Source organism: Nerophis lumbriciformis, linkage group LG29, assembly GCF_033978685.3.
Source record: "Nerophis lumbriciformis linkage group LG29, RoL_Nlum_v2.1, whole genome shotgun sequence".
NCBI classification, from domain to species: Eukaryota; Metazoa; Chordata; class Actinopteri; order Syngnathiformes; family Syngnathidae; genus Nerophis; species Nerophis lumbriciformis.
This window is the reverse complement of record NC_084576.2, coordinates 31580001-31607846: the sequence shown is the minus strand read 5'-3', so window position 1 is coordinate 31607846 and position 27846 is coordinate 31580001. Positions and strand designations below refer to the sequence as shown.

The 27846-nt window shown below is 34.6% G+C and overlaps 2 protein-coding genes across 2 annotated transcripts in view; both read right to left on the bottom strand.

The window, feature by feature from the left end:
• Positions 1-292: 292 nt before the first annotated feature.
• fbxo30a (F-box protein 30a) lies at positions 293-19946 on the bottom strand. The gene is made up of 3 exons (XM_061924508.1): positions 19744-19946; positions 7173-9157; positions 293-1000 (listed from the first exon to the last, which is right to left on the bottom strand). The coding sequence occupies exons 2-3, from the start codon at positions 9105-9107 to the stop codon at positions 788-790; spliced, it is 2148 nt and encodes a 715-aa protein (XP_061780492.1). The 5' UTR covers positions 9108-9157; positions 19744-19946; the 3' UTR covers positions 293-787.
• Positions 19947-25728: 5782 nt separating this feature from the next.
• Positions 25729-27846, bottom strand: part of LOC133571952 (pancreatic secretory granule membrane major glycoprotein GP2) — a 20494-nt gene continuing 18376 nt past the window's right edge. The window contains exon 9 of the mRNA XM_061924509.2: positions 25729-26303. Within this exon, the coding sequence (XP_061780493.1) occupies positions 26134-26303 (170 nt within the window). The 3' untranslated portion in view covers positions 25729-26133. The remainder of the gene's footprint in view (positions 26304-27846) is intronic.

Below are 27846 nucleotides of genomic sequence, written 5' to 3'. Positions count from 1 at the left end.
CCAGCATGTACACGGCACTACCCGTGCAAATCAGTTTTGAAAAGTAAAGCCTTACTTTTGAGCGCCTTCTTTCAGGCGCGCTTGTTTTGTTGGCATGCAAAATGACACTACTATGAATACGCCTGTTTGCCCGCCACGTGTTTAAGACGATGGCGAGTCTGCAAATTGGTATTGTTCGATTTGACATGACCAAAGGAATTGGGTGCTTACCTATAAAGTTGTAGGGGTGACAATGATGAATAATGTTTGCTGACGTGGTTTTTCCTTCACTTATGCTTTTTTTTTTTCTATAATTGTCATTCTCGTTCCTGCTGTGGTAATTTGGTTCTTTGTTTTGACGGCTAAAACTGTAAAAACATTTTTTTTTATGTGTATTTCCTAAGTTGCTCCTGGTTAATATGGCCAATCTTTTATTTTGAAGCTTACTTTGCACTGAACAGCACATTCTAAGGCTATATAATCAGACGGACGTTATGTTGCTGCATGGTGATAACGACGACGTCGACATAATCGTAGAAATGATTCCTTTGGCTCTCATATTTGATGCAGAAAAAAAGGTGACGTGGACCAGAATTTGAGGAGTTGTCTGACTATACTTGCTACTTCCCCTGCGGCCTCAAGGAGCGTATCGTCGCGACAGTACTGACGTTTTTGGGATATCAAAAATACAAATCAGAGCATGTGATTATGTACAGGATTGGTTGAACCAATCAGGTTGCAGCATGGCTTAGAAGAATATCAGGTGGTATTTCTGTAAACACTGTAGGATAACACTATACTCTTATCATCACATGGTGGGCCACACGGGCTTGAGGACGGAGCGCAAACACCTGCCCTCCTTGGTGAGCTCCCGGGTGAAGCACATGCACGGCAGCGGCACCGCCTCGTCCCGCCGCGCCACCGTGTTGAACGTGCACTTCTTCAGGTGGTCGGCCATGCTGCTGATGTTGGCGAACTTCCACTCGTTGACCGTGCCGAACGCCGTGCTGAAGCGCCACACCTGGGAGGTAAAGACACACGGCGGGGTGGAATTGAATGAAACTAATCGGCAAAAAAAGCAGAATCTGGACCAATTTCTTATAAATTCTTGGAAAAATGTTACATCCTAAGAAAAACACACTTAAGTAATTAAAAGACGAAATATGTTGCTAAAATGTTAAATGCTATACCTTTTTAATATACCGTATTTTCCGCACTATTAGCCGCACCTAAAAACCACAAATTTACTCAAAAGCTGACAGTGCGGCTTTTAACCCGGTGCGCTTTATATATGGATTAATATTAAGATTCATTTTCATAAAGTTTCGGTCTCGCAACTACGGTAAACAGCCGCCATCTTTTTTCCCCGTAGAAGAGGAAGTGCTTCTTCTTCTACGCAAGCAACCGCCAAGGTAAGCACCCGCCCCCATAGAACAGGAAGCGCTTCTTCTTCTACTGTAAGCAACCACCCGCCCGCGTAGAAGAAGAAAAAGCGCGCGGATATTACCGTACGTTTCATTTCCTTTGTGTGTTTACATCTGTAAAGACCACAAAATGGCTCCTACTAAGCGACAGGGATCCGGTTCATGAAAAGACGCAATCTCTCCATCCGCACACGGATTACTATTTCACAGCAACTGCCTAAAGACTTTCAAGAAAAGCTGGCTACTTTCCGTGCATATTGTAAAAACAAGATAGCTGAAAAAAAGATCCGGCCAGAGAACATTATCAACATGGACGAGGTTCCACTGACTTTTGATATTCCTGTGAACCGCACTGTGGATACAACGGGAGCACGTACGGTGAATATTCGCACCACAGGGAATGAGAAGTCATCCTTCACTGTGGTTCTAGCTTGCCATGCTAATGGCCAGAAACTTCCACCCATGGTGATATTCAAAAGGAAGACCTTGCCAAAAGAGACCTTTCCAGCCGGCGTCATCATAAAAGCTAACTCGAAGGGATGGATGGATGAAGAAAAGATGAGCGAGTGGTTAAGGTAAGTTTAAGTTTACGCGAAGAGGCCGGGTGGCTTTTTTCACGCAGCTCCGTCCATGTTGATATACGATTCCATGCGCGCCCACATCACGCTGGTTTTTAATATATTATTAAAGTTTGACTGACCTATTTGACTGTTTTTTTGACATTCCTTTAGCGCAGTTAGATGCAACACGGGGCGGCTTATAGGTGGACAAAGTTTTGAAATATGCCGTTCATTGAAGGCGCGGCTTATAACCCAGGGCGCCTTATGGTGCGGAAAATACGGTAGGTGCTGGGAGAAAAAAATCTGATTCACATTCCAATCACAATTATTAAAATGTAATAATTTAAATAATTATTTAATAATTATAATAATCAGTTTGAATGGAGGATCAAGTTGTATTGCATTCCAAATTGAATGATCACCCCCAGTATCAGAATCACACAATCAAATACAAAAATAAAATGTTCAAAAATGATTTAAAGCTTGGACTACAATTTACAATTGTAGTTATTCTATGGACTATTTTTTTAATTTAAAACAATATTTACATGCAGTTGTACATGTGTATTTCATATAATTTAAACATTTTCATTTATGATGTATTTTTCTTTATCCATTGTGTTAATGTAATAAAATGAAGAATATTTTTTTAACCTACAGTTCAGCCACATTTGTATTTTTATCCATGAACAATTGTATTTTTTTATCTATTTTATCAAAGTAATAACACGTTTCACATACATACTTATACCTCCTGTGTCAACCACTCACATTTTTTACTATTAATTATAATACAACAAATAACTTAGTATTTACATACCAATTTTTTTCAGGCTCTACTTTTGAATATATCATAATTTATTACAGTATATACACTACTATTTTACATTCATAGGTTTTAGTAACTAATTTCAAATTTAGATTACATTTTTTTTAAATAAAGTAAGTTTTAATTTAAATTAATAATTATTTAATTTATATTAAATGTATTATTTTACATATTTAAAAATGTACATTTTTTTTAATCATTTATTGTAATACAAAGAACGACTTAGTATTTACATATCAATTATTTCCCTCAAGCTTTACTTTTAAATATATTGTAATTTACAGTATAAACCAGTGCTTTTTAAATTATTTTCTGTTACACCCCACACACTCTTCATCATGACTATAAATAGTATCATTTGTCTATAACTATATCTCTGCATAACATGATAAGATTATTACCATTAAAGGAAACAACACTATTTGAGGACTGGTATGAACTATTATTTTACATGCGTGGTTTTTAGTAACTGAATATTTCAAATCTAGACTTAAAACATTAATTTATTCATCTATTTTAATTTAAATACATTTAGTTGATAATTATTTGAAACAATTATATTTGTTCTAAATGTATTTATTATCATTTTACAAGTAATTAAAAAATAAATTACATTTACCGTATTTTTCGGACTATAAGTCGCAGTTTTTTTTCATAGTTTGGCCGGGGGTGCGACTTATACTCAGGAGCGACTTATGTGTGAAATGATTAAAGGGGAACATTATCACCAGACCTATGTAAGCGTCAATATATGCCTTGATGTTGCAGAAAAAAGACCATATATTTTTTTAACCGATTTCCGAACTCTAAATGGGTGAATTTTGGCGAATTAAACGCCTTTCTATTATTCGCTCTCGGAGCGATGACGTCACAGTGTGACGTCACATCGGGAAGCAATCCGCCATTTTCCGTTTTTTCGACTGTTTTCCGTACCTTGGAGACATCATGCCTCGTCGGTGTGTTGTCGGAGGGTGTAACAACACGAACAGGGACGGATTCAAGTTGCACCAGTGGCCCAAAGATGCGAAAGTGGCAAGAAATTGGACGAAATTTGTTCAAAATACGAGGGTGTGGGGAAAGCCGACGAAATGGTCAGTCGTTTGTTCCGCACACTTTACCGACGAAAGCTATGCTACAACAGAGATGGCAAGAATGTGTGGATATCCTGCGACACTCAAAGCAGATGCATTTCCAACGATAAAGTCAAAGAAATCTGCTGCCAGACCCCCATTGAATCTTCCGGAGTGTGTGAGCAATTCAGGGACAAAGGGCCTCGGTAGCACGGCAAGCATTGGCGGCAGTTTGTTCCCGCAGACGAACGAGCTAAACCCCCTGGATGTCGACCCTAGCTTCCCTGGCCTGCTGACATCAACTCCAAAACTGGACAGATCAGCTTTCAGGAAAAGAGAGCGGATGAGGGTATGTCTACAGAATATATTAATTGATGAAAACTTTATTCATTACTCGCGGTTTTACGTAAATTATTATACATAAACTGTGTTTACCAATAATTTAGCTAATTTCGCTGGCTGTCATGTCGTTTTCGTCGGTTTCGCTTGCATACGGTTCAAACCGATATGGCTCAATAGCTTCAGTTTCTTCTTCAATTTCGTTTTCGCTACCTGCCTCCACACTACAACCATCCGTTTCAATAAATGCCTAATCTGTTGAATCGCTTAAACCGCTGAAATCCGAGTCTGAATCCGAGTTAATGTCGCTATACCTTGCTGTTCTATCCGCCATGTTTGTTTGTGTTGGCATCACTATGTGACGTCACAGGAAAATGGACGGGTGTTTATAACGATGGTTAAAATCAGGCACTTTGAAGCTTTTTTTAGGGATATTGCGTGATGGTTAAAATTTTGAAAAAAACTTCGAAAAATAAAATAAGCCACTGGGAACTGATTTTTAATGGTTTTAACCCTTCTGAAATTGTGATAATGTTCCCCTTTAACACATTACCGTAAAATATCAAATAATATTATTTATCTCCTTCACGTAAGAGACTAGACGTATAAGATTTCATGGGATTTAGCGATTAGTAGTGACAGATTGTTTGGTAAACGTATAGCGTGTTCTATATGTTATAGTTCTTTGAATGACTCTTACCATAATATGTTACGTTAACATACCAGTCGGTTATTTATGCCTCATATAACGTACACTTATTCAGCCTGTTGTTCACTATTCTTGATTTATTTTAAATTGCCTTTCAAATGTCTATTCTTGGTGTTGGCTTTTATCAAATACATTTCCCCAAAAAATGCGACTTATACTCCAGTGTGACTTATATATGTTTTTTTCCTTCTTTATTATGCATTTCGGCCGGTGCGACTTATACTCCGAAAAATGCGGTATAAATAGTATCATTTGTCTATAAAATGTCTTTAACTATACAGTGTTTCCCACAGGACAGGCATCTATTTGTGGTCGGGGGGCGGGGGGTGACGGCGGCAGCGGCGATGACCAAGAAGAACGCGGAGTTGGAATATAAGTACAACACTTTATGTACATATTTAGCTCATTAAAATTACCGACAGGAAGGCGAGAAACACTTTATTTCAACAGACTCTGGCGCCGTACCTGTCGTCAAAACTCCAAAGACTGACTGCACAGTTGCGCTAACAAAATAAGAGTCTCAGAAAGCTGGCGTGCACAAGCTAGCAAGCTACGGAGTTTGCCGACAATGTATTTCTTGTAAAGTGTATACAAAGGAGTACGGAAGCTGGATAAATAAGATGCCAAAAACCAACCACTTTCATGTGGTATTGGACAGAAAGGAGGACTTTTTTTCTCCTCCATTCGAAAATGCGGACGTTATCAGCACCACTGTCTGATTCCAATCAATGCAAGTCATCAGAATCAGGTAATACACCAACTTATATTCTTGTCTTCATGAAAGAAAGGAATCTATATGTGTTAAACATGCTTGTATTATCATTAAACACCTTTAATTTATTAACAATATGTGTTAAACATGCTTGTATTATCTTTAAACACCTTTAACTTGTTAACAATATTAACTATATGTGTTAAACATACTTGTATTATCATTAAACACCTTTAATTTATTAACAATATGTGTTAAACATGCTTGTATTATCTTTAAACACCTTTAACTTGTTAACAATATTAACTATATGTATTAAACATACTTGTATTATCATTAAACACCTTTAATTTATTAACAATATTAACTATATGTGTTAAACATGCTTGCATTATCATTAAACACCTTTAACTTGTTAACAAAAACATATATTTCATAAATAAGTAAATATAAATGATATATATGAATGAGGTAGATCCCCACGACTTGATCAATTGAAAAGTAGCTCGCCTGCAGAAAAAGTATGAGCACCCCTGAGTTACACCCATCTGAACAGGTCAGCCACCTGTTTAAAGCCCGATCACAGTTGAAATCTTGAAATGAAGGGCCTTTAATGGCCAAAACATTAACCTGGACAACATTTTAACAGCTGGTTGGCTCAGATTTTATTCTTTTCATTGCATTCACATGCTGCAGTGGACAGTGGACAATTTAGCTTGATTATTAATGTAGTATCTGAAGCACCGTCTCCACGTGTGTTTATTGACAACAGGGTTATAACCTGGACACGTTAGCTCGTCGGTATTGTAACACGTGACGTGACAACAGCGGCGGTGTTAATGAAGCAGCGTCAGGCTGCTCACCGTGAGTGAAACGCTCGGTGAAATCGCGGATTAACGTTAAATATATGACGAGCCGCGAGCGATGCAGCTATAACTTATCTACCTACAACCTATATTACCTTCGTATTTTGATCCGGTCGGTCCGTTCTTTTACTCCGCCGTCTTCTTCTTCTTCTTCTTCTGGCCCACCAGGTGAATTAAGTGCTATTGGCGGAGTTACAATGCATAGTAGGCTACCGCCACCTACTGCACCGGAGTTGTAACTACAAGGTACATTCACAGACAGAGTCCCATTGCTTTTATGAGCGGTCGAGCGAGTCAAAAGCCGAATAATCCATTTGTGGCGGACGTAATTCTTTCGTGGCGGGCCGCCACAAATAAATGAATGTGTGGGAAACACTGACTATATCTCTGCATAACATTATAAGATTATTACCATTAAAGGAAACAACACTATTTGAGGACTGGTATAAACTATTATTTTACATGCATAGTTTTTAGTAACTGAATATTTCAAATTTAGACCTAAAAGATTAATTTATTCATCTATTTTAATTTAAATACATTTAGTTGATGATTATTTGAAACAATTATATTTGTTCTAAATGTATTCATTATCATTTCACAAGTAATTAAAAAATAAATTACATTTAACAAAGAGAAGCTTGAGGAACGTTCCTCAAGGAGGATTTCTACCCGACGACAAACCTTGTCCGTGATCTGCCAAGACGTGGATCCGTTTTCCCGCCGCGTCTTCTCCCACAGCAGGACCACCATGCCTCGCATCTGCAGCAGGCTGGCGCAGACGTCCCTCATGGTGCGGGACACCCGGGACAGCTGACACAGGCTGAAGCTGTCCAGGAAGCTGGCCACGTGCTGCAGCACCTCAAACGGAAGGCCACTGAAGCGGTCGCCGTGAGCGCCTAAGCGACAGGCGCTCCTCGGCAGCTTGTCGCCGCTTTTTAGCGGCAGACCCGGCTGGACCCCGAAGGAGCCCAGGTGTCGGTCGTGGATGATCCGAAAGCCCTGCACGGACGGGCAGAAGCGCCTCTGGGAGTAGGTGCAGCCGTAGTAGGCCAGGGGGCAGCGTTGCTCCATCCAGCCGTTCAGCCCGGCGTGGATGTCGCCGTGGACGTTCTTGAAATGGGACGAGAACTCGTCGCGTCGGAACAGCTGTCCGCACACGAAGGTGAACATGGAGCGCTGCTTGGTTTGGTAGCGGGCCATGCACTCCACCACCAGGTCCAGGCGGAGCGTGTGGAAGGGGCTGGGGTTGGACAGCTGCGGGCTGGCGTGGTCGCACGCCGACGCCGAGGCGATGTCGCCCACCATGGTGTTGGTGGCCAAGATGGCGGAGGGGAAGGAGAAGGTCTGCGTGCCGCAGTCGATGTGGTACCCGTCCACAAACCTGCTGTACGAGATGCTGCGCGCCCCGGGGGAGTCGCCCAGGCAGAAGAGCAAGGCGGCGGTGATGAGGTCGATGCCGTGCAGGCCCATGGGGTCGTCCGCCACCTCCAGGTCGGACGTGTCCACCGCCTTGTCCTCCATCTTGGCCCTGAACAAGTACGGGTCCGACAGCAGCGCCCGGCGGCCGTTGAAGGTGAACATGTTGATGCCGCGCAGGACCTCCACGTTCTGCAGCTTGCGCTCCAGACAGCGGTAGCGCAGCTCCGACGGCAGCTGGTGCAAGAAGCTGTTCCTCACGTTGTCGGCCAGCAGGAGGGGGACGGGAGGAGCGAGCGCTTGGGCGCCGGGCTCCAGCGCCACCACCGGCATGTAATTCTCCGCCACCCGCGGCCAGACGGGAAGGCTGTCCTCCACCGGGTCTTGGATAATGTCCTCCTTTTCCTCAAAGAAAATCTCCACAAAGTCTTCCTCCTCCTCCGGCCAGGCGGGGACCTCTCCACCTTTGTCTGCCCCACCCGCACAGTCCACCCCACCCACCGCCCCCAGCTCACACTCTGAGTCAGAGTCGCTCCCTTGCATGTCCACGTTCTTTCCCGCGGCGGCGGCGACGTCATCCCCGTTGAAATTGCCGACCAGAACGTCAATGTCCGTAGAGTTCGAGAGAATGTCCAAAGCTGCCGCCAAGCTTCGACTGGTCTCCACCGAGGCCCGGTACAAGTCGCTGTAAGGCTCCTCCTCCATCTCCACCGTCCCATTGGCCGCCTCGCTCGGCGCCGCGGCCATCTTTCCGCCGGCCTCCTTGTCGCCGTTCTTCGACACGGTGGTGGTGACCCTGAGGGACTCCAGGAGCATCCTCTGGTCCTGCAGGGCCAGCGCCATGTCCAGCTGCTCCACCTCGTCAAAGTCTTTGCTCAGGTTCTCGTAGGACTTGCGGTCGCCGTAGCTGACGGGCCAGCGGTTCCACTCCATGGTGCAGCACACGATGCTGGCGGGGCACGTCTCCAGGTGCTGCGCCATCTTGATCCGGGCCACGTTGAAGGGGCAGCCGAAGCCGCTGTTGAGGCACGGCAGCCGCTCGTACGGACACAGCAGCCGGTGCTCCGGGAGCTTGCAGGCGTGGAAGACGGCGCCGCACACCAGCGGGCAGCCCACCAGGTCACAGGAAAGACCCGCCTCTGGTCTCACCATGCATCTCCTGTTGATGCACTTAAGGCAGTGGGGGTGCAGAGTCTCCATCTCAACTGGACTGGTCCTCGCCCGGCTGGCAGGCAAATGGGGGGACGACCCTGAAAGAAACACAGGGGTTAGTGCATCTGCCTCACAATATGAAGGTCCTGAGTAGTCTTGGGTTCAATCCCGGGCTCGGGATCTTTCTGTGTGGAGTTTGCATGTTCTCCCCGTGACTGCGTGGGTTCCCTCCCACCTCCAAAGACATGCACCTGGGGATAGGCTCCTCCCACCTCCAAAGACATGCACCTGCGGATAGGCTCCTCCCACCTCCAAAGACATGCACCTGCGGATAGGCTCCTCCCACCTCCAAAGACATGCACCTGGGGATAGGGTCCTCCCACCTCCAAAGACATGCACCTGGGGATAGGCCCCTCCCACCTCCAAAGACATGCACCTGGGGATAGGTTGATTGGCAACACTAAATGGTCCCTAGTGTGTGAATGTTGTCTGTCTATCTGTGTTGGCCCTGTGATGAGGTGGCGACTTGTCCAGGGTGTACCCCGCCTTCCGCCCGAATGCAGCTGAGATAGGCTCCAGCACCCCCCGCGACCCCAAAAGGGACAAGCGGTAGAAAATGGATGGATGCACTTAAATAATAATGATATTCTACTTGCCGCCATCTTGCAAGTATACCAACCGTTGCCATGTTAACTTGCTAATGTTAACATGCTAATGTTAGCATGCTAACGTTTTATGCCATCATTTTGACTAATTTTATTTGTTTAAACCAAAAATCATGGCTTTTGACGCAGCCTAATAAGTATGTTAACGTTTTATGCTAACATTTTAGCTAACTTTGTGTGTTTAACTTGAAAAATCATGGATTGTGACACTTTGCGCCATCTCAGAAGTATGCTTAGTTCTTCTATGTTAGCATGGTAACGTTTTATGCTAGCATTTTAGCTAATTGTGTTTGTCTAAACCACAAAATCACGGCTTTTGATACTTGACACAGCCTTATAAGTATGCTAACGTATCCTACTCTAGCATGCTAACATTTTAGCTGACTTTGTATGTTTAACTTGACAAATCATGAATTGTGCCATCTTAAAAGTACAGTAAGTTCTTCTATGTTAGCATGCTAACGTCTTATGCTATCATTTTAGCTAATTTTATTTGTCTAAACCACAAAATCACGGCTTTTGATACTTGACACAGCCTTATAAGTATGCTAACGTATCCTATTCTAGCATGCTAACATTTTAGCTAACTTTGTATGTTTAACTTGACAAATCATGAATTGTGCCATCTTAAAAGTACAGTAAGTTATTCTATGTTAGCATGCTAACGACTTATGCTATCATTTTAACTAATTTTATTTGTCTAAACCACAAAATCACGGTTTTTGATACTTGACACAGCCTTATTAGTATGCCAACTTATCCTATTCTAGCATGCAAACGTTTAATGCTAACATTTTAGCTAACTTTGTATGTTTAACTTTGAAAAATCATGGATTGTTACACTTGGCGCCATCCTAGATGCTAAGTTCTTCTATGTTAGCATGCTAACGTTTTATGCCAGCATTTTAGCTAATTTTGTTTGAACCAAAAATCATGGCTTTTGATACTTGACACAGCCTTACAAGTATGCTAACTTATCCTATTCTAGCATGCAAACGTTTCATGCTAACATTTTAGCTAACTTTGTATGTTTAACTTCATTGTGACACTTGGCGCCATCTTACAAGTATGCTAAGTTATTCTATGTTAGCATGCTAACCTTTTAACAAATTGTATTCGTATAAACATAAAAATCAAGGATTTTCGATATCTGGCACCATCTTAGAAGTATGCTAACTTTTCCTGTTATCATGTTAACGTTAGCATAGGGCAAACTTGTAGATCATTCTCCTTATATTCAAAATATAAAGTTATTGGTCAATACTTGTCCCAAAGTAATCTTTGTTCATTCTCACAAAGCCTGCACGATTAGCATTGTTATTGTTGGTGGTGCCCTCATGCACCATGTGACTGCTCAAGCTCATTGTCTCGCACAATGGCTTGGGAATTTCTGTAATTTCTATATTATTTTCATTACCGTATTTTCTGGACCATAGGGCGCACCGGACTGCCGATGATCGGGTCGATTCAGGTCTATTTTCATACAAAAGGCGCACTGGATTATAAGGCGCATTAAAGGGGTCATATGATTTTTTTTCTCAATTGAAAACACTTTCTTATGGTCTACATAACATATATATATACTGTACATATATATATATATATATATATATATATATATATATATATATATATATATATATATATATATTAGAGATACGCGGATAGGCAATTATTTCATCCGCAACCGCATCACAAAAGTCGTCAACCATCCGCATCCACCCGAACTAACATTTAATCAAAACCGCACCCGCCCGTTGTTATATATCTAATATAGACGATGCAAGGCATTAGTGAGGTTATAAAGCTTTTGCCTGTTAAAGAAAGGAGACTGATCCAATGCAGCAGAGACATTCAATGCGTGCCACGCTGTCACGGCCCAGACGCACACCAGTGCGCAATCATCTGAGAGCCGCGCTGAGCTCACCTCCAAGGGCGCTTGCGCCACTCAAACTGCTGCGTTCTATCTTGTTTTAACATCCTGTGGCACTCTTCTGGGATCACGGCAGACGAAACTGCTCATGCTCAGGGTGTTTGTGGAGGTTCGGGGTTTTGCACAAATGTGATGCACCATGTTAGATGTCCCGGTTTTGTGACTGTCGTAGACATAAACAGCGTCGCAGCTCTTGCAAATCACGTAGCCAGCATTACTATCATCCTGATTTACAACCTCATAAAAACGAGTCCACGCTGAACTTTTCTGGCCTTTTTTTTCCCCCTGGTCTTTAGTATTCCCTTTTTTAGTTTGTCGCGTACCACGTTTGCTGCCGGCGTTGCCATCTCTTTTTTTTTTTCTTCTTCTGTTGTGGCATATGCTGCAGGTGCCTGCTCGTTTTTCGTATGTGGGTAACAACATTTAACTATGTATATATATTTCCCAATTGGTTTAACTGCCACCCGCCTGAATCTATTTAAAATCTAATTTATTTTTTTTTCAACCGCCCGACCCGACCCGCGGATAAAATCTAATTTTGTTTTTATTTCAACCGCCGACCCGCGGATAATCCGCGGACTCCGCGGTTGTGTCCGCAAACCGCGCATCTTTGTTGTAGCGTGCAAGGATGGGAGTGTAAGAAGAAGTGTCAAAAGATGGCGCTAACTGTTTTAATGACATTCAGACTTTACTTCAATCAATAACGGAGCAGCATCTCCTCATCCGTGGCTCACTAGTGCAACAACAACGCCCGAATTGTGTCCCGCGACAAAACGTCCGACCGGAACTCTCTAATAACTAAAGTTCCTTGGGTGAATAATGTAAACTCACTACACCGGTATGTTTTAGTGCTTTCATGGTGAGTTTACTGACAGATATAAGTAAGTACTTTACACTACTTTATATTAGAAATGGCAACAACGGAGGATGAATGTCACATAACAAGAAAATAGAGAAAAAGAAGAAGCTTATCGACTACGGACTACAAAGGCGGAACTTATGCAGATCCCAAATACAGATCAGCAGGTACCAGAAGATAAGAAAAGTTGCTTTTTCATAATATTGCGAAACACAATGCCAGATAACATGTCTTACCTTATACACCAGTGGTTCTTAACCTGCGTTCGATGGAACCCTAAGGGTTCGGTGAGTCGGCCTCAGGGGTTCGGCGGAGGTCAAAACACACCCGACTCATCGTGTAAATACAAACTTCTCCCTATCGGCGTATTACGGATATGGCAACAGCAGAAGTCACACTGATTTGCAGGTGTGTAATTTGTTGTGAGTTTATGCACTGTGTTGGTTTTGTTCTTTAAACACCAGTAAAAAAACATGATAACACTTTAGTATGGGGAACATATTCACCATTAATTAGTTGCTTATTAACATGCAAATTAGTAACATATTGGCTCTTAACTAGTCATTATTAAGTACTTATTAATGCCTTATTCAGCATAGCCTTATTATAACCCTAACCCTCTAACCCTGACCCTAACCAAATAACTCTAAATTAAATCTTTATTACTTAGAATATGTTCCCCTAGTGTCCAAATAACTCTAAATTAAGTCTTTGTTACTTAGAATATGTTCCCCATACTAAAGTGTTACCAAAAACATATAACTTTGTCTTGAATTTGAAAAAAAACGTTTTATTTTTCCCTAAAGAAGGGTTCGGTGAATGCGCATATGAAACTGGTGGGGTTCGGTACCTCCAACAAGGTTAAGAACCACTGTTATACACACCATAATAATACTCCTATGTTGAAGCACAGTACAGTCCATCAAGCGGTGTGGCTTCATAGCTTACCAAAGTCCTACTAAAACATTTTGATAGACTTTTGAGCGCCGTGTGTAATGTTCTATATTTTCAATGGAACATATAAAATGTTGGTGTTGTTTACTTGAGTCATATTGCAGTCTACATGTTTCTCTTATGTGTGACTGCCATCTACTGGTACATGTTTCTCTTATGTGTGACTGCCATCTACTGGTCACACTTCCCTTTACAATGAGATAAAATATTGTAGAAATATATTCCAATTGAAAAAAATATATAAAGACAGAACAATAAGATCATATGGACATATAACATTTTGGTCTTGTTTACTTGATAGATGGATAGATAGTACTTTATTGATTCCTTCAGGAGAGTTCCCTCAGGAAAATTAAAATTCCAGCAGCACTGTACAGTATTGAGATATATTTTAAAAGGGTACATAATGGAGGTATAAATGGAAATAAAATAGAAAATATAGCAATAAGATTAAAAATATACCAGTAGAAATAAGAATATAACAAGAGAAACTAGGCAGTAGTGACCATGTTATGAAAATTTAAATTGGTAATACTGTCGATTATATGAAAGATGTGATGTGTATATTGCACCGTTTTGAGTCATATTGCAGTCACACGTATCTCTTATGCGTGACTGCCATCTACTGGTCACACTTATCATTACACCATATAACAAATCAAATAGCTTCGAGGCCGGTAAGCACAACCAAAATGATTCCGTACATTCGGCGCACCGGGTTATAAGGCGCACTGTCGAGGTTTGAGAAAATGAAAGGATCTTAAGTGCGCCTTATGGTGCAAAAAATACAGTATTTTTGATCATATGCATTTACTCAAACATTGTAAGGCTTGTTGTTATAAATAATATATTCATGATAATAACCTCGATACAGAAGCAACTTGTTTTTCTTATCATTACACCATGTACCAAATAAAATAGCTTCGAGGTCGGTAAGCACAACCAAAATGATTCCATACTTTCGGCGCACCGGGTTATAAGGCTCACTGTCGAGTTTTGAGAAAATGAAAGAATCTTAAGTGCACCTTATGGTCCGCAAAATACGGTATTTTGATCATATCTATTTACTCAAACATTGTAAGGCTTGTTGTTGAACATCATATATTCATGATAATAACCTCGATAGAGAAGCAACTTGTTTTTCTTATCATTACACCATGTACCAAATAAAATAGCTTAGAGGTCGGTAAGCACAACCAAAATTATTCCATACTTTCGGCGCACCGGGTTATAAGGCTCACTGTCGAGTTTTGAGAAAATGAAAGAATCTTAAGTGCGCCTTATGGTCCGCAAAATACGGTATTTTGATGATATCTATTTACTCAAACATTGTAAGGCTTGTTGTTGATCATCATATATTCATGATAATAACCTCGATACAGAAGCAACTTGTTTTTCTTATCATTTCACCATGTACCAAATAAAATAGTTTCGAGGTCGGTAAGCACAACCAAAATGATTACGTACATTCGGCGCACCGGGTTATAAGGCGCACTGTCGAGTTTTGAGAAAATGAAAGGATTTTAAGTGCGCCTTATAGTCTGAAAAATACAGTATTTTGATCATATCTATTCACTCAAACATTGTAAGGCTTGTTATAAATCATATATTCATGATAATAACCTCGATACAGAAGCAACTTTATACTGGTACTTTAACGTCCTAAAGGCCATTTGTGTTTAGTTTAACAGAGCTATTTATTCCTGAAATGTGCACAACTTTCCCTTGTCCAACAAGGAGCCCGAGGGCAAAAAGAGTGACTGGTGTAATGTCGCTTTGTCCGAGACATTTTAACCGTCCAGGATGAAAATAGAGTTCCACTGCATACTGAAGCATGTTTTTGTGCATCACACGATGTCATTAATACATCCCAGTGTCAACATATTATTGCTCGTGTGTTCCACAAACACTGCAAGTGTTCTAACATTTCACAACCGCACTCTTTGGTTTCATGGAAGCATCACTTCTTGCATGTACAGTCCTGGTCAAATGTTTACGTACACTTGTAAAGAACATCATGTCATGGTACTGCTGTATAATAGACTGTATTTGTTATTCACATGTGAATACTGCTGTATAATAGACTGTATTTATGTTATTCACATGTGAATAATGCTGTATAATAGACTGCATTTATGTTATTCACATGTGAATAATGCTGTAAAATAGACTGTATTTATGTTATTCACATGTGAATAATGCTGTATAATAGACTGTATTTATGTTATTCACATGTGAATAATGCTGTATAATAGACTGTATTTGTTATTCACATGTGAATAATGCTGTATAATAGACTGTATTTATGTTATTCACATGTGAATAATGCTGTATAATAGACCATATTTATGTCATTCACATGTGAATAATGCTGTATAATAGACTGTATTTGTTATTCACATGTGAATAATGCTGTATAATAGACTGTATTTATGTTATTCACATGTGAATAATGCTGTATAATAGACCATATTTATGTCATTCACATGTGAATAATGCTGTATAATAGACTGTATTTATGTTATTCACATGTGAATAATGCTGTATAATAGACTGTATTTATGTTATTCACATGTGAATAATGCTGTATAATAGACCGTATTTATGTTATTCACATGTGAATAATGCTGTATAATAGACTGTATTTATAGTATTCACATGTGAATTATGCTGTATAATAGACTGTATTTATAGTATTCACATGTGAATAATGCTGTATAATAGACCGTATTTATGTTATTCACATGTGAATAATGCTGTATAATAGACTGTATTTATGTTATTCACATGTGAATAATGCTGTATAATAGACTATTTGTTATTCACATGTGAATAATGCTGTATAATAGACTGTATTTATATTATTCACATGTGAATAATGCTGTATAATAGACTGTATTTGTTATTCACATGTGAATAATGCTGTATAATAGACTGTATTTATGTTATTCACATGTGAATAATGCTGTATAATAGACTGTATTTATGTTATTCACATGTGAATAATGCTGTATAATACTGTATTTATGTTATTCACATGTGAATAATGCTGTATAATAGACTGTATGTATGTTATTCACATGTGAATAATGCTGTATAATAGACTGTATTTATATTATTGACATGTAAAACATACCTAAGTGTTTATTGTCTATTGTGAGCGAACTGTGGTGCTGAATTTCCCCCAGGGATCAATAAAGTACTTTCTATTCTATTCTACTGAAAATGTGAGCAAATGTGCTGGGTCAAAAGTATACATACAGCAATGTTAATATTTGCTTACATGTCCCTTGGCAAGTTTACCTGCAATAAGGCGCTTTTGGTAGCCATCCACAAGCTTCTGCTTGAATTTTTGACCACTCCTCTTGACAAAATGGGTGCACTTCAGTTAAATGTGTTGCTTTTCTGACATGGACTTGTTTCTTCAGCATTTTCTACACGTTTAAGTCAGGACTTTGAGAAGGCCATTCTAAAACCTTCATTCTAGCCTGATTTAGCCATTCCTTTACCACTTTTGAGGTGTGTTTGGGGTCATTGTCCTGTTGGAACACCCAACTGCGCCCAAGACCCAACCTCCGGGCTGATGATTTTAGCTTGTCAAACTATTAATCGATTTAAACTAGTATACAAACATCGGGTCTGGTTCAAATATAGAGATGAGGGTCTTTAATTTGACCTGCTGTTGTACTCTGTCTCAAAGTGTTATCATGTGCTCAATGTTTCCTTACCATTATTGCTATGTTGTCTATTACCATTATTGCTATGTTGTCTATTACCATTATTGCTATGTTGTCTATTACCATTATTGCTATGTTTTCTATTACCATTATTGCTATGTTGTCTATTACCATTATTGGTATATTCATTCTTCCTACATTGTTGATACAAATGATTGTTACAGTGTAATAATTATTGTTACCTGTGGTAATGCCACTATGATACAACATGTGTATTGTAATCCTTGAACAAAGTAAGAGTGAAACTCATGTGAATAATAACTGAATGGAGAACTGGGGGTGGGATTAAATAAATTCTCTTCTTCCCACTCCCTTTCAGGCAAAACTGGACAATCATGGATTACATACTATACATTACCTTTTGCACTATATTAATTTAAATATATGTTACCAACTTTGTACTTTTTTTTACATATTTTTAATGTCATTGCCTGAAATAAATAAATAAATGAAATGAATAATTTGGAGGTAAATGGGACAATGAAAAAGGAGGATTACCTCTAAATTCTTTAGGACAAGCTAAAATCATCAGCCCGGAGGTTGGGTCTTGGGCGCAGTTGGGTGTTCCAACAGGACAATGACCCCAAACACACCTCAAACGTGGTAAAGGAATGGCTAAATCAGGCTAGAATGAAGGTTTTAGAATGGCCTTCCCAAAGTCCTGACTTAAACGTGTGGACAATGCTGAAGAAACAAGTCCATGTCAGAAAAGAAACACATTTAGCTGAACTGCACCAATTTAGTGGTCAAAAATTCAAGCAGAAGCTTGTGGATGGCTACCAAAAGCGCCTTATTGCAGGTAAACTTGCCAAGGGACATGTAAGCAAATATTAACATTGCTGTATGTATACTTTTGACCCAGCACATTTGCTCACATTTTCAGTAGAATAGAATAGAAAATAATGTATTGATCCCTGGGGGAAATTCAGCACCACAGTTCACTCACAATAGATAATAAACACTAAACATAAATACAGTCTATTATACAGCATTATTCACATGTGAATAACATAAATACAGTCTATTATACAGCATTATTCAAATGTGAATAACATAAATACAGTCTATTATATAGCATTATTCACATGTGAATAGTATAAATACAGTCTATTATATAGCATTATTCACATGTGAATAATATAAATACAGTCTATTATACAGCATTATTCACATGTGAATAATATAAAGAGTCTATTATACAGCATTATTCACATGTGAATAACATAAATACAGTCTATTATACAGCATTATTCACATGTGAATAACATCAATACAGTCTATTATACAGCATTATTCACATGTGAATAACATAAATACAGTCTATTATACAGCATTATCCACATGTGAATAACATAAATACAGTCTATTATACAGCATTATTCACATGTGAATAACATAAATACAGTCTATTATACAGCATTATCCACATGTGAATAACATAAATACAGTCTATTATACAGCATTATTCAAATGTGAATAACATAAATACAGTCTATTATATAGCATTATTCACATGTGAATAATATAAATACTGTCTATTATACAGCATTATTCAAATGTGAATAACATAAATACAGTCTATTATACAGCATTATTCACACGTGAATAACATAAATACAGTCTATTATACAGCATTATCCACATGTGAATAACATAAATACAGTCTATTATACAGCATTATTCACATGTGAATAACATAAATACAGTCTATTATACAGCATTATTCACATGTGAATAACATAAATACAGTCTATTATACGGCATTATTCACATGTGAATAACATAAATACAGTCTATTATACAGCATTATTCACATGTGAATAACATAAATACAGTCTACTATACAGCATTATTCACATGTAAATAACATAAATACAGTCTATTATACAGCATTATTCACATGTGAATAACATAAATACAGTCTATTATACAGCATTATTCACATGTGAATAATATAAATACAGTCTATTATACAGTATTATTCACATGTGAATAACATAAATACAGTCTATTATACAGCGTTATTCACATGTGAATAACATAAATACAGTCTATTATACAGCATTAAAATAAGAGTTGTAGAAATGATTGTAAAGTCCAGACAGCCATGACATGATGTTCTTTACAAGTCTATGTACACTTTTGACCAGGACTGTACTTTAGGACGGCGATCGGCGTGAAAAGAAGCCCTTTAAACACACCGGGGTCATTACACAACTCTTGTCAAGGGGGTTTCCGGGAAAGTAGAAGAATGTGAGCATCACAACAAAGTTGCATCCATGATGCATCACAACAAGGTTGCATACATGATGTTGCACTTTACTTTGCTCTTTTTAACAAAAGTCAGATAATGTATGTGTTTTAAACCGCGAGCCGCACACACAAATATAAACTATTAACTTCATTATTATCAGTTTCAGTGTAAGTAGTTAGTGTGGCGATGATGTAATAAGTACATTAGTCAAGTGGCAGAAGTTTGTCAAACAAAAGAACAACATGCTAACGTGCTAACATGCTACATGTGTTAGCTTCTTACCCGGAGTTGCGGGACTCTCGGTGTGTTTGTCGGTTCTTTTATAAATCAGCTCCGTGGACAGAAACAGGCCAAGGGGGGTGTATGAAGCGCCCCCAAAGTAGATTTGGTCGGTGCGTTAAATGTCGCTCGTTGTTGGGCTCGCCGCTCCTTCGCCGCTTTTGCAGAGTTTTGCAATGGAGCTGGTTTGGGGCGCTGCGCGATTACGTCATCACGCAAGGAACACATCACGTGGTCTTGGCTCGACCAATCAGTGTCGCCCGTTCATTGGATTTGCCAAAAAAAACAACCAAAACAAACCAACAAAAATAACAATAATGCTCAACTAGGATTTTATTAAAATGCGTGGCGATCGTTAGGTGTTTCTGCGGAAGCCCTAAGAAAATTGGGGGGGGGAAACATTTTATAAATATGCTGGAGAAAAAAAAGTCATAATTGTGAGATAAAAAGACGAAATTATGAAATAAAGTCCCAATTTTGAGATAAAAAATCATTATGAGATTAAAAGACAAAAGTATGACATAGGAAGTCATAATTGTGGGATAAAAAGTCATAATTGTGAGATAAAAAGACAAAATTATGGGCTAAAAACTCCTAATTATGAGATAAAAAGTCATAATTATGGGATTAAAACTCGTAATAAACGGATAAAAAGTAATAATTGTGAGATAAAAAGACGAAATTATGAAATAAAATCCAAATTATGAGATAAAAAATCATTATGAGATTAAAAATCAAAAGTATGACAGGAAGTCATAATTATGAGGAAAAAGTTGTAATTATGGGATTAAAAAGTCATAATTGTGAGATAAAAAGACAAAATTATGGGATAAAAACTCGTAATAAACGGATAAAAATTAATAATTGTGAGATAAAAAGACGAAATTATGAAATAAAATCCAAATTATGAGATAAAAAATCATTATGAGATTAAAAGTCAAAAGTATGAGATACAAAGTCATAATTATGAGTAAAAAATTGTAATTATGGGATTAAAAAGTGATAATTGTGAGATAAAAAGACAAAATTATGAGATAAAAAAAAGTAATAATTGTGAGATAAAAAGACGAAATTAATGTATTTATTAATATGAATCAACCATTGCATTTATATGACTAATACATTTTTAATTTATTTATTCATAAAACATATTTGTATTTATTTATTAGTATAAACAGCTGTTAAATTACTTTGTATAGATTAAATTTGCTTTATTATAAATTACTGCTTTAAAAGACAAACTTGTATTAAGCTTATTGCTGTATTTAATTTTTAGTCGTTTTAATATCAATTATTTTTAAATGTATTTAGTGTATTTTATTTATGTATTCTTTATTTGTACTGATCATAAATTGTGGTTTTATCATTTATATACTTTTCATTTATTTATTCCTAAAAATGTATTTGTATTTATTCATACATCAAGTATAAATTGCGGTTTAATTTTGTGCGTGTATATATATATATATATATATATATATATATATATATATATATATATATATATATATATATATTTATATTCATATATACTTTTTTTTTTAAATAAATTACTTTTTTAAAAGACATACTTGAATTTTGTATATATTAGATGTATTTATTTTTTATTTGTATTGTACTAAATTATGGGATTAAAAAAAAAGTCATAATTGTGAGCTAAAAAGACGAAATTATGAAATAAAGTCCCAATTTTGAGATAAAAAAATCATTATGAGATTAAAAGACAAAAGTATGACATAGGAAATCATAATTATGAGATAAAAAGTCATAATTGTGGGATAAAAAGTCATAATTGTGAGATAAAAAGACAAAATTATGGGCTAAAAACTCCTAATTATCAGATAAAAAGTCATAATTATGGGATAAAAACTCGTAATAAACGGATGAAAAGCAATAGTTGTGAGATAAAAAGACGAAATTATGAAATAAAATCCAAATTATGAGATAAAAAATCATTATGAGATTAAAAGTCAAAAGTATGAGATACAAAGTCATAATTATGAGTAAAAAGTTGTAATTATGGGATTAAAAAGTCATAATTGTGAGATAAAAAGACAAAATTATGGGATAAAAAAAAAGTAATAATTGTGAGATAAAAAGATGAAATTATGAAATTAATGTATTTATTAATATGAATCAACCATTGCATTTATATGACTAATACATTTTTAATTTATTTATTCATAAAACATATTTGTATTTATTTATTAGTACAAACAGCTGTTAAATTACTTTGTATAGATTACATTTGCTTTATTATAAATTACTGCTTTAAAAGACAAACTTGTATTAAGCTTATTGCTGTGTTTAATTTTTAGTCGTTTTAATATCAATTGTTTTTAAATGTATTTAGTGTATTTTATTTATGTATTCTTTATTTGTACTGATCATAAATTGTGGTTTTATCATTAATATATTTTTCATTTATTTATTCCTAAAAATGTATTTGTATTTATTCATACATCAAGTATAAATTGCGGTTTCATTTTGTGCGTGTATATATATATATATATATATATATATATATATATATATATATATATATATATATATATATATATATATATATATATATATTTATATATACTATTTTTTTTTTTTAATAAATTACTTTTTTAAAAGACATACTTGAATTTTGTATATATTAGATGTATTTATTTTTTATTTGTATTGTACAAAATTATGGGATTAAAAAAAAGTCATAATTGTGAGCTAAAAAAAACGAAATTATGAAATAAAGTCCCAATTTTGAGATAAAAAATCATTATGAGATTAAAAGACAAAAGTATGACATAGGAAGTCATAATTATGAGATAAAAAGTCATAATTGTGGGATAAAAAGTCATAATTGTGAGATAAAAAGACAAAATTATGGGCTAAAAACTCCTAATTATGAGATAAAAAAGTCATAATTGTGGGATAAAAACTCGTAATAAACGGATGAAAAGCAATAGTTGTGAGATAAAAAGACGAAATTATGAAATAAAATCCAAATTATGAGATAAAAAATCATTATGAGATTAAAAGTCAAAAAAGTATGAGATACAAAGTCATAATTATGAGTAAAAAGTTGTAATTATGGGATTAAAAAGTCATAATTGTGAGATAAAAAGACAAAATTATGGGATAAAAAAAAAAGTAATAATTGTGAGATAAAAAGATGAAATTAATGTATTTATTAATATGAATCAACCATTGCATTTATATGACTAATTCTTTTTTAATTTATTTATTCATAAAACATTTGTATTTATTTATTAGTATAAACAGCTGTTAAATTACTTTGTATGGATTACATTTGCTTTATTATAAATTACTGCTTTAAAAGACAAACTTGTATTAAGCTTATTGCTGTGTTTAATTTTTAGTCGTTTTAATATCAATTGTTTTTAAATGTATTTAGTGTATTTTATTTATGTATTCTTTATTTGTACTGATCATAAATTGTGGTTTTATCATTTATATACTTTTCATTTATTTATTCCTAAAAATGTATTTGTATTTATTCATACATCAAGTATAAATTGCGGTTTAATTTTGTGCGTGTGTATATATATATATATATATATATATATATATATATACATTTATTATTATTTTTAATAAATTACTTTTTTTAAAGACATACTTGAGTTTTGTATGTATTAGATGTATTTATTTTTTATTTGTATTGTACAGAATTATGGGATTAAAAAAATAATAATTGTGAGATAAAAAGACGAAATTATGAAATAAAGTCCCAATTTTGAGATAAGAAATCATTATGAGATTAAAAGACAAAAGTATGACATAGGAAGTCATAATTATGAGATAAAAAAGTCATAATTGTGGAATAAAAAGTCATAATTGTGAGATAAAAAGACACAATTATGGGCTAAAAACTCCTAATTATGAGATAAAAAGTCATAATTATGGGATAAAAACTCGTAATAAACGGATGAAAAGCAATAGTTGTGAGATAAAAAGACGAAATTATGAAATAAAGTCCCAATTTTGAGATACAAAATCATTATGAGATTAAAAGTCAAAAGTATGACAGGAAGTCATAATTATGAGTAAAAAGTTGTAATTATGGGATTAAAAAGTCATAATTGTGAGATAAAAAGACAAAATTATGGGATAAAAAAAAAGTAATAATTGTGAGATAAAAAGACGAAATTATGAAATTAATGTATTATTAATATGAATCAACCATTGCATTTATATGACTAATACATTTTTAATTTATTTATTCATAAAACATATTTGTATTTATTTATTAGTATAAACAGCTGTTAAATTACTTTGTATAGATTACATTTGCTTTATTATAAATTACTGCTTTAAAAGACAAACTTGTATTAAGCTTATTGCTGTATTTAATTTTTAGTCGTTTTAATATCAATTGTTTTAAAATGTATTTTATTTATGTATTCTTTATTTGTACTGATCATAAATTGTGGTTTTATCATTTATATACTTTTCATTTATTTATTCCTAAAAATGTATTTGTATTTATTCATACATCAAGTATAAATTGCGGTTTCATTTTGTGCGTGTATATATATATATATATATATATACTTTTTTTTTTTTTTTATAAATTACTTTTTTAAAAGACATACTTGAGTTTTGTATATATTAGATGTATTTATTTTTTATTTGTATTGTACAAAATTATGGGATTAAAAAAATAATTGTGAGATAAAAAGACGAAATTATGAAATAAAGTCCCAATTTTGAGATAAAAAATCATTATGAGATTGAAAGACAAAAGTATGACATAGGAAGTCGTAATTATGAGATAAAAAGTCATAATTGTGGGATAAAAAGTCATAATTGTGAGATAAAAAGACAAAATTATGGGCTAAAAACTCCTAATTATGAGATAAAAAGTCATAATTATGGGATAAAAACTCGTAATAAACGGATGAAAAGCAATAGTTGTGAGATAAAAAGACGAAATTATGAAATAAAATCCAAATTATGAGATAAAAAATCATGAGATTAAAAGTCAAAAGTATGAGATACAAAGTCATAATTATGAGTAAAAAGTTGTAATTATGGGATTAAAAAGTCATAATTGTGAGATAAAAAGACAAAATTATGGGATAAAAACTCGTAATAAACGGATAAAAAGCAAAAGTTGTGAGATAAAAAGACGAAATTATGAAATAAAATCAAATTATGAGATAAAAAAAATCATTATGAGATTAAAAGTCAAAAGTATGAGATACAAAGTCATAATTATGAGTTAAAAGTTGTAATTATGGGATTAAAAAGTCATAATTGTCAGATAAAAAGACAAAATTATGGGATTAAAAAAAAAGTAATAATTGTGAGATAAAAAGACGAAATTATGAAATTAATGTATTTATTAATATGAATCAACCATTGCATTTATATGACTAATACATTTTTAATTTATTTATTCATAAAACATATTTGTATTTATTTATTAGTATGAACAGCTGTTAAATTACTTTGTATAGATTAAATTTGCTTTATTATAAATTACTGCTTTAAAAGACAAACTTGTATTAAGCTTATTGCTGTATTTAATTTTTAGTCGTTTTAATATCAATTGTTTTTAAATGTATTTAGTGTATTTTATTTATGTATTCTTTATTTGTACTGATCATAAATTGTGGTTTTATCATTTATATATTTTTCATTTATTTATTCCTAAAAATGTATTCGTATTTATTCATACATCAAGTATAAATTGCGGTTTAATTTTGTGCGTGTATATATATATATATATATATATATATATCTTTTTATTTATTTTATTTTTTAAATTACTTTTTTAAAAGACATACTTGAATTTTGTACACATTAGATTTATTTATTTTTTATTTGTATTGTACAAAATTATGGGATTAAAAAAAAGTAATAATTGTGAGATAAAAAAATGAAATTGTGAAATAAAGTCCCAATTTTGAGATAAAAAATCATTATGAGATTAAGACAAAAGTATGACAGGAAGTCATAATTATGAGATAAAAAGTTGTAATTATGAGATAAAAACTCGTAAAAATGGGATAAAAAGTCATCATTGTGAGATAAAAAGACGAAATTATGAAAAAAAAATCAAAATTATGACATAAAAAGTCGAAAGTATGAGATAGAAAGTCATGATTATGAGATTAAAAATTGAAATTATGAAAATAAAATTATGATGCAAACTTTTCTTATTTCATAATTTCGACTTTATATTTCATAATTGTGACTTCTTTTTTTTTTGTGGCGGAAACAGGCTTCCATAGTTTTTAACAGAGAAAGAAAGACAACTTTTATATCGTTCTTTTCGTTTTCCCCTTGTAATATCTCATTGGGCTCTGGAAATTCTCTAGAAAGTTCTTGAAGGGAAAGATTATTAGAAGTCTTTATTGACACTTTCATGGTTGAGTCTCACGAGGCCACCTCTGAGATGTGCTGGATGTTGGACAAGGTGAGCTGGGCCTCCCTGGCCGGGTAGAACCTTCTGGAGCGGACCCACAGCCTCCCAAACACCCCCGTGACCACCAGCAGGACCACCAGCAGACCCCCCAGGACTAAAGTCTCCACCGGCGGGACTGGGCCTGCATGAGGGTGAAAACTGCCGTGAGAGATGAGCCGGGTAGCAGCTACACCACAGCTAAGCACGCAGGCTACACATACAGTAGGTAATAATCATTCAACAATTTATCAATATCAATAATTACTCACACATACAAAGTCTCCAAGGCAAAAGCGTATTAGAAAGTATCCAGTAACATACGAGTCCGCATCACTACGTCATGAACTTTCATGAATATTTGACCACTAAGTGTCGCCAAAAAACAACAACTTCAACCTAAAGACAGTCCATTTCAGACAATGAACAATAAGTAGGTTAGTGTTTTTCATACCTGCCATTATTGTTTTGTTATATTTATATATTTTCATTTATATATTCATAAAAAATATATATATTTATTAGTATAAATTGCTGTAAAAAAACCATTTGTATTTTTTCATTCATTCATTCATTTCTATTTATTATGAATTGCATTTTTAATATTAATATATATTTTTCATTTATTTCTTCATAAAAAACCTTGAATTGAGCTTTATTTTTTTCACTATTTGTTTTGATATAAATTGTTGTTTTAATTGTTTTTATTAATGTATTTATTCATACTTATCAACCATTGCATTTCTATTACTATTACATTTTTAATTTATTTATTCATAAAACATTATTGTATTTATTTATTAGTATAAACAGCTGTTAAATTAGTTTGTATGGATTACATTTGCTTTATTATAAATTACTGCTTTAAAAGACAAACTTGTATTAAACTTATTTCTGTATTCAATCTTTATTCGTTTTAATATAAATTGTTTTTTAATTTATTTAGTGTATATTTTATTTATGTATTCTTTATTTGTACTGATCATAAATTGTGATTTTATCATTTATATATTTTTAAATTATTTATTCATAAAAATGTATTTGTATTTATTCATATATGAAGTATAAATTGCAGTTTAATTTTGTGCGTGTAAATATGTATATATTTTTTTTGTTTGTTTTGTTTTGTTTGTTTGTTTTGTTTAGTTTTTTAAAAATAAATTACTTTTTAAAAGACATACTTGGATTTTGTATTTATTACATTTATTTATTTTTTATTTGTATTTATTGTAGATTGTGGTTTTATTATTAACATATATATATATATATATATATATATATATATATATATATATATATATATATATATATATATATATATATATATATATACATATTTAGTTGTTGTTTTTCAAAGTTCTAAATTACTGCTTTAAAATACAAACTCGTATTAGGCTTATTGCTGTATTTAATTTGTATTTGTTTTAATATAATTTTTATTTTATTTTATTTAGTGTATATTTTATTTATGTGTTCTTTATTTGTATTTATCATAAATGGTGCTTTGCTTTTATCATTTATATATTTTTCATTTAAATACTTATAAAAATGTATTTATTCATATATCAAGTATAAATTGCCGTTTAATTGTGTGTGTGTGTGTGTGTGTGTGTGTGTGTGTGTGTGTGTGTGTTATGTTATATATATATGTGTGTGTATATATATATACATATATGTGTATATATATA

What these genes read in the sequence shown, in the direction of transcription:
- fbxo30a (XM_061924508.1), bottom strand. Translation starts at nt 9,107, where the DNA reads ATGGAGACTCTGCACCCCCACTGCCTTAAGTGCATCAACAGGAGATGC. An exon ending in CTTGGCAGATCACGGACAAG is followed by an intron (nt 1,001 to 7,172) that starts GTTTGTCGTCGG and finishes TTTACCTCCCAG; the next exon opens with GTGTGGCGCTTCAGCACGGC.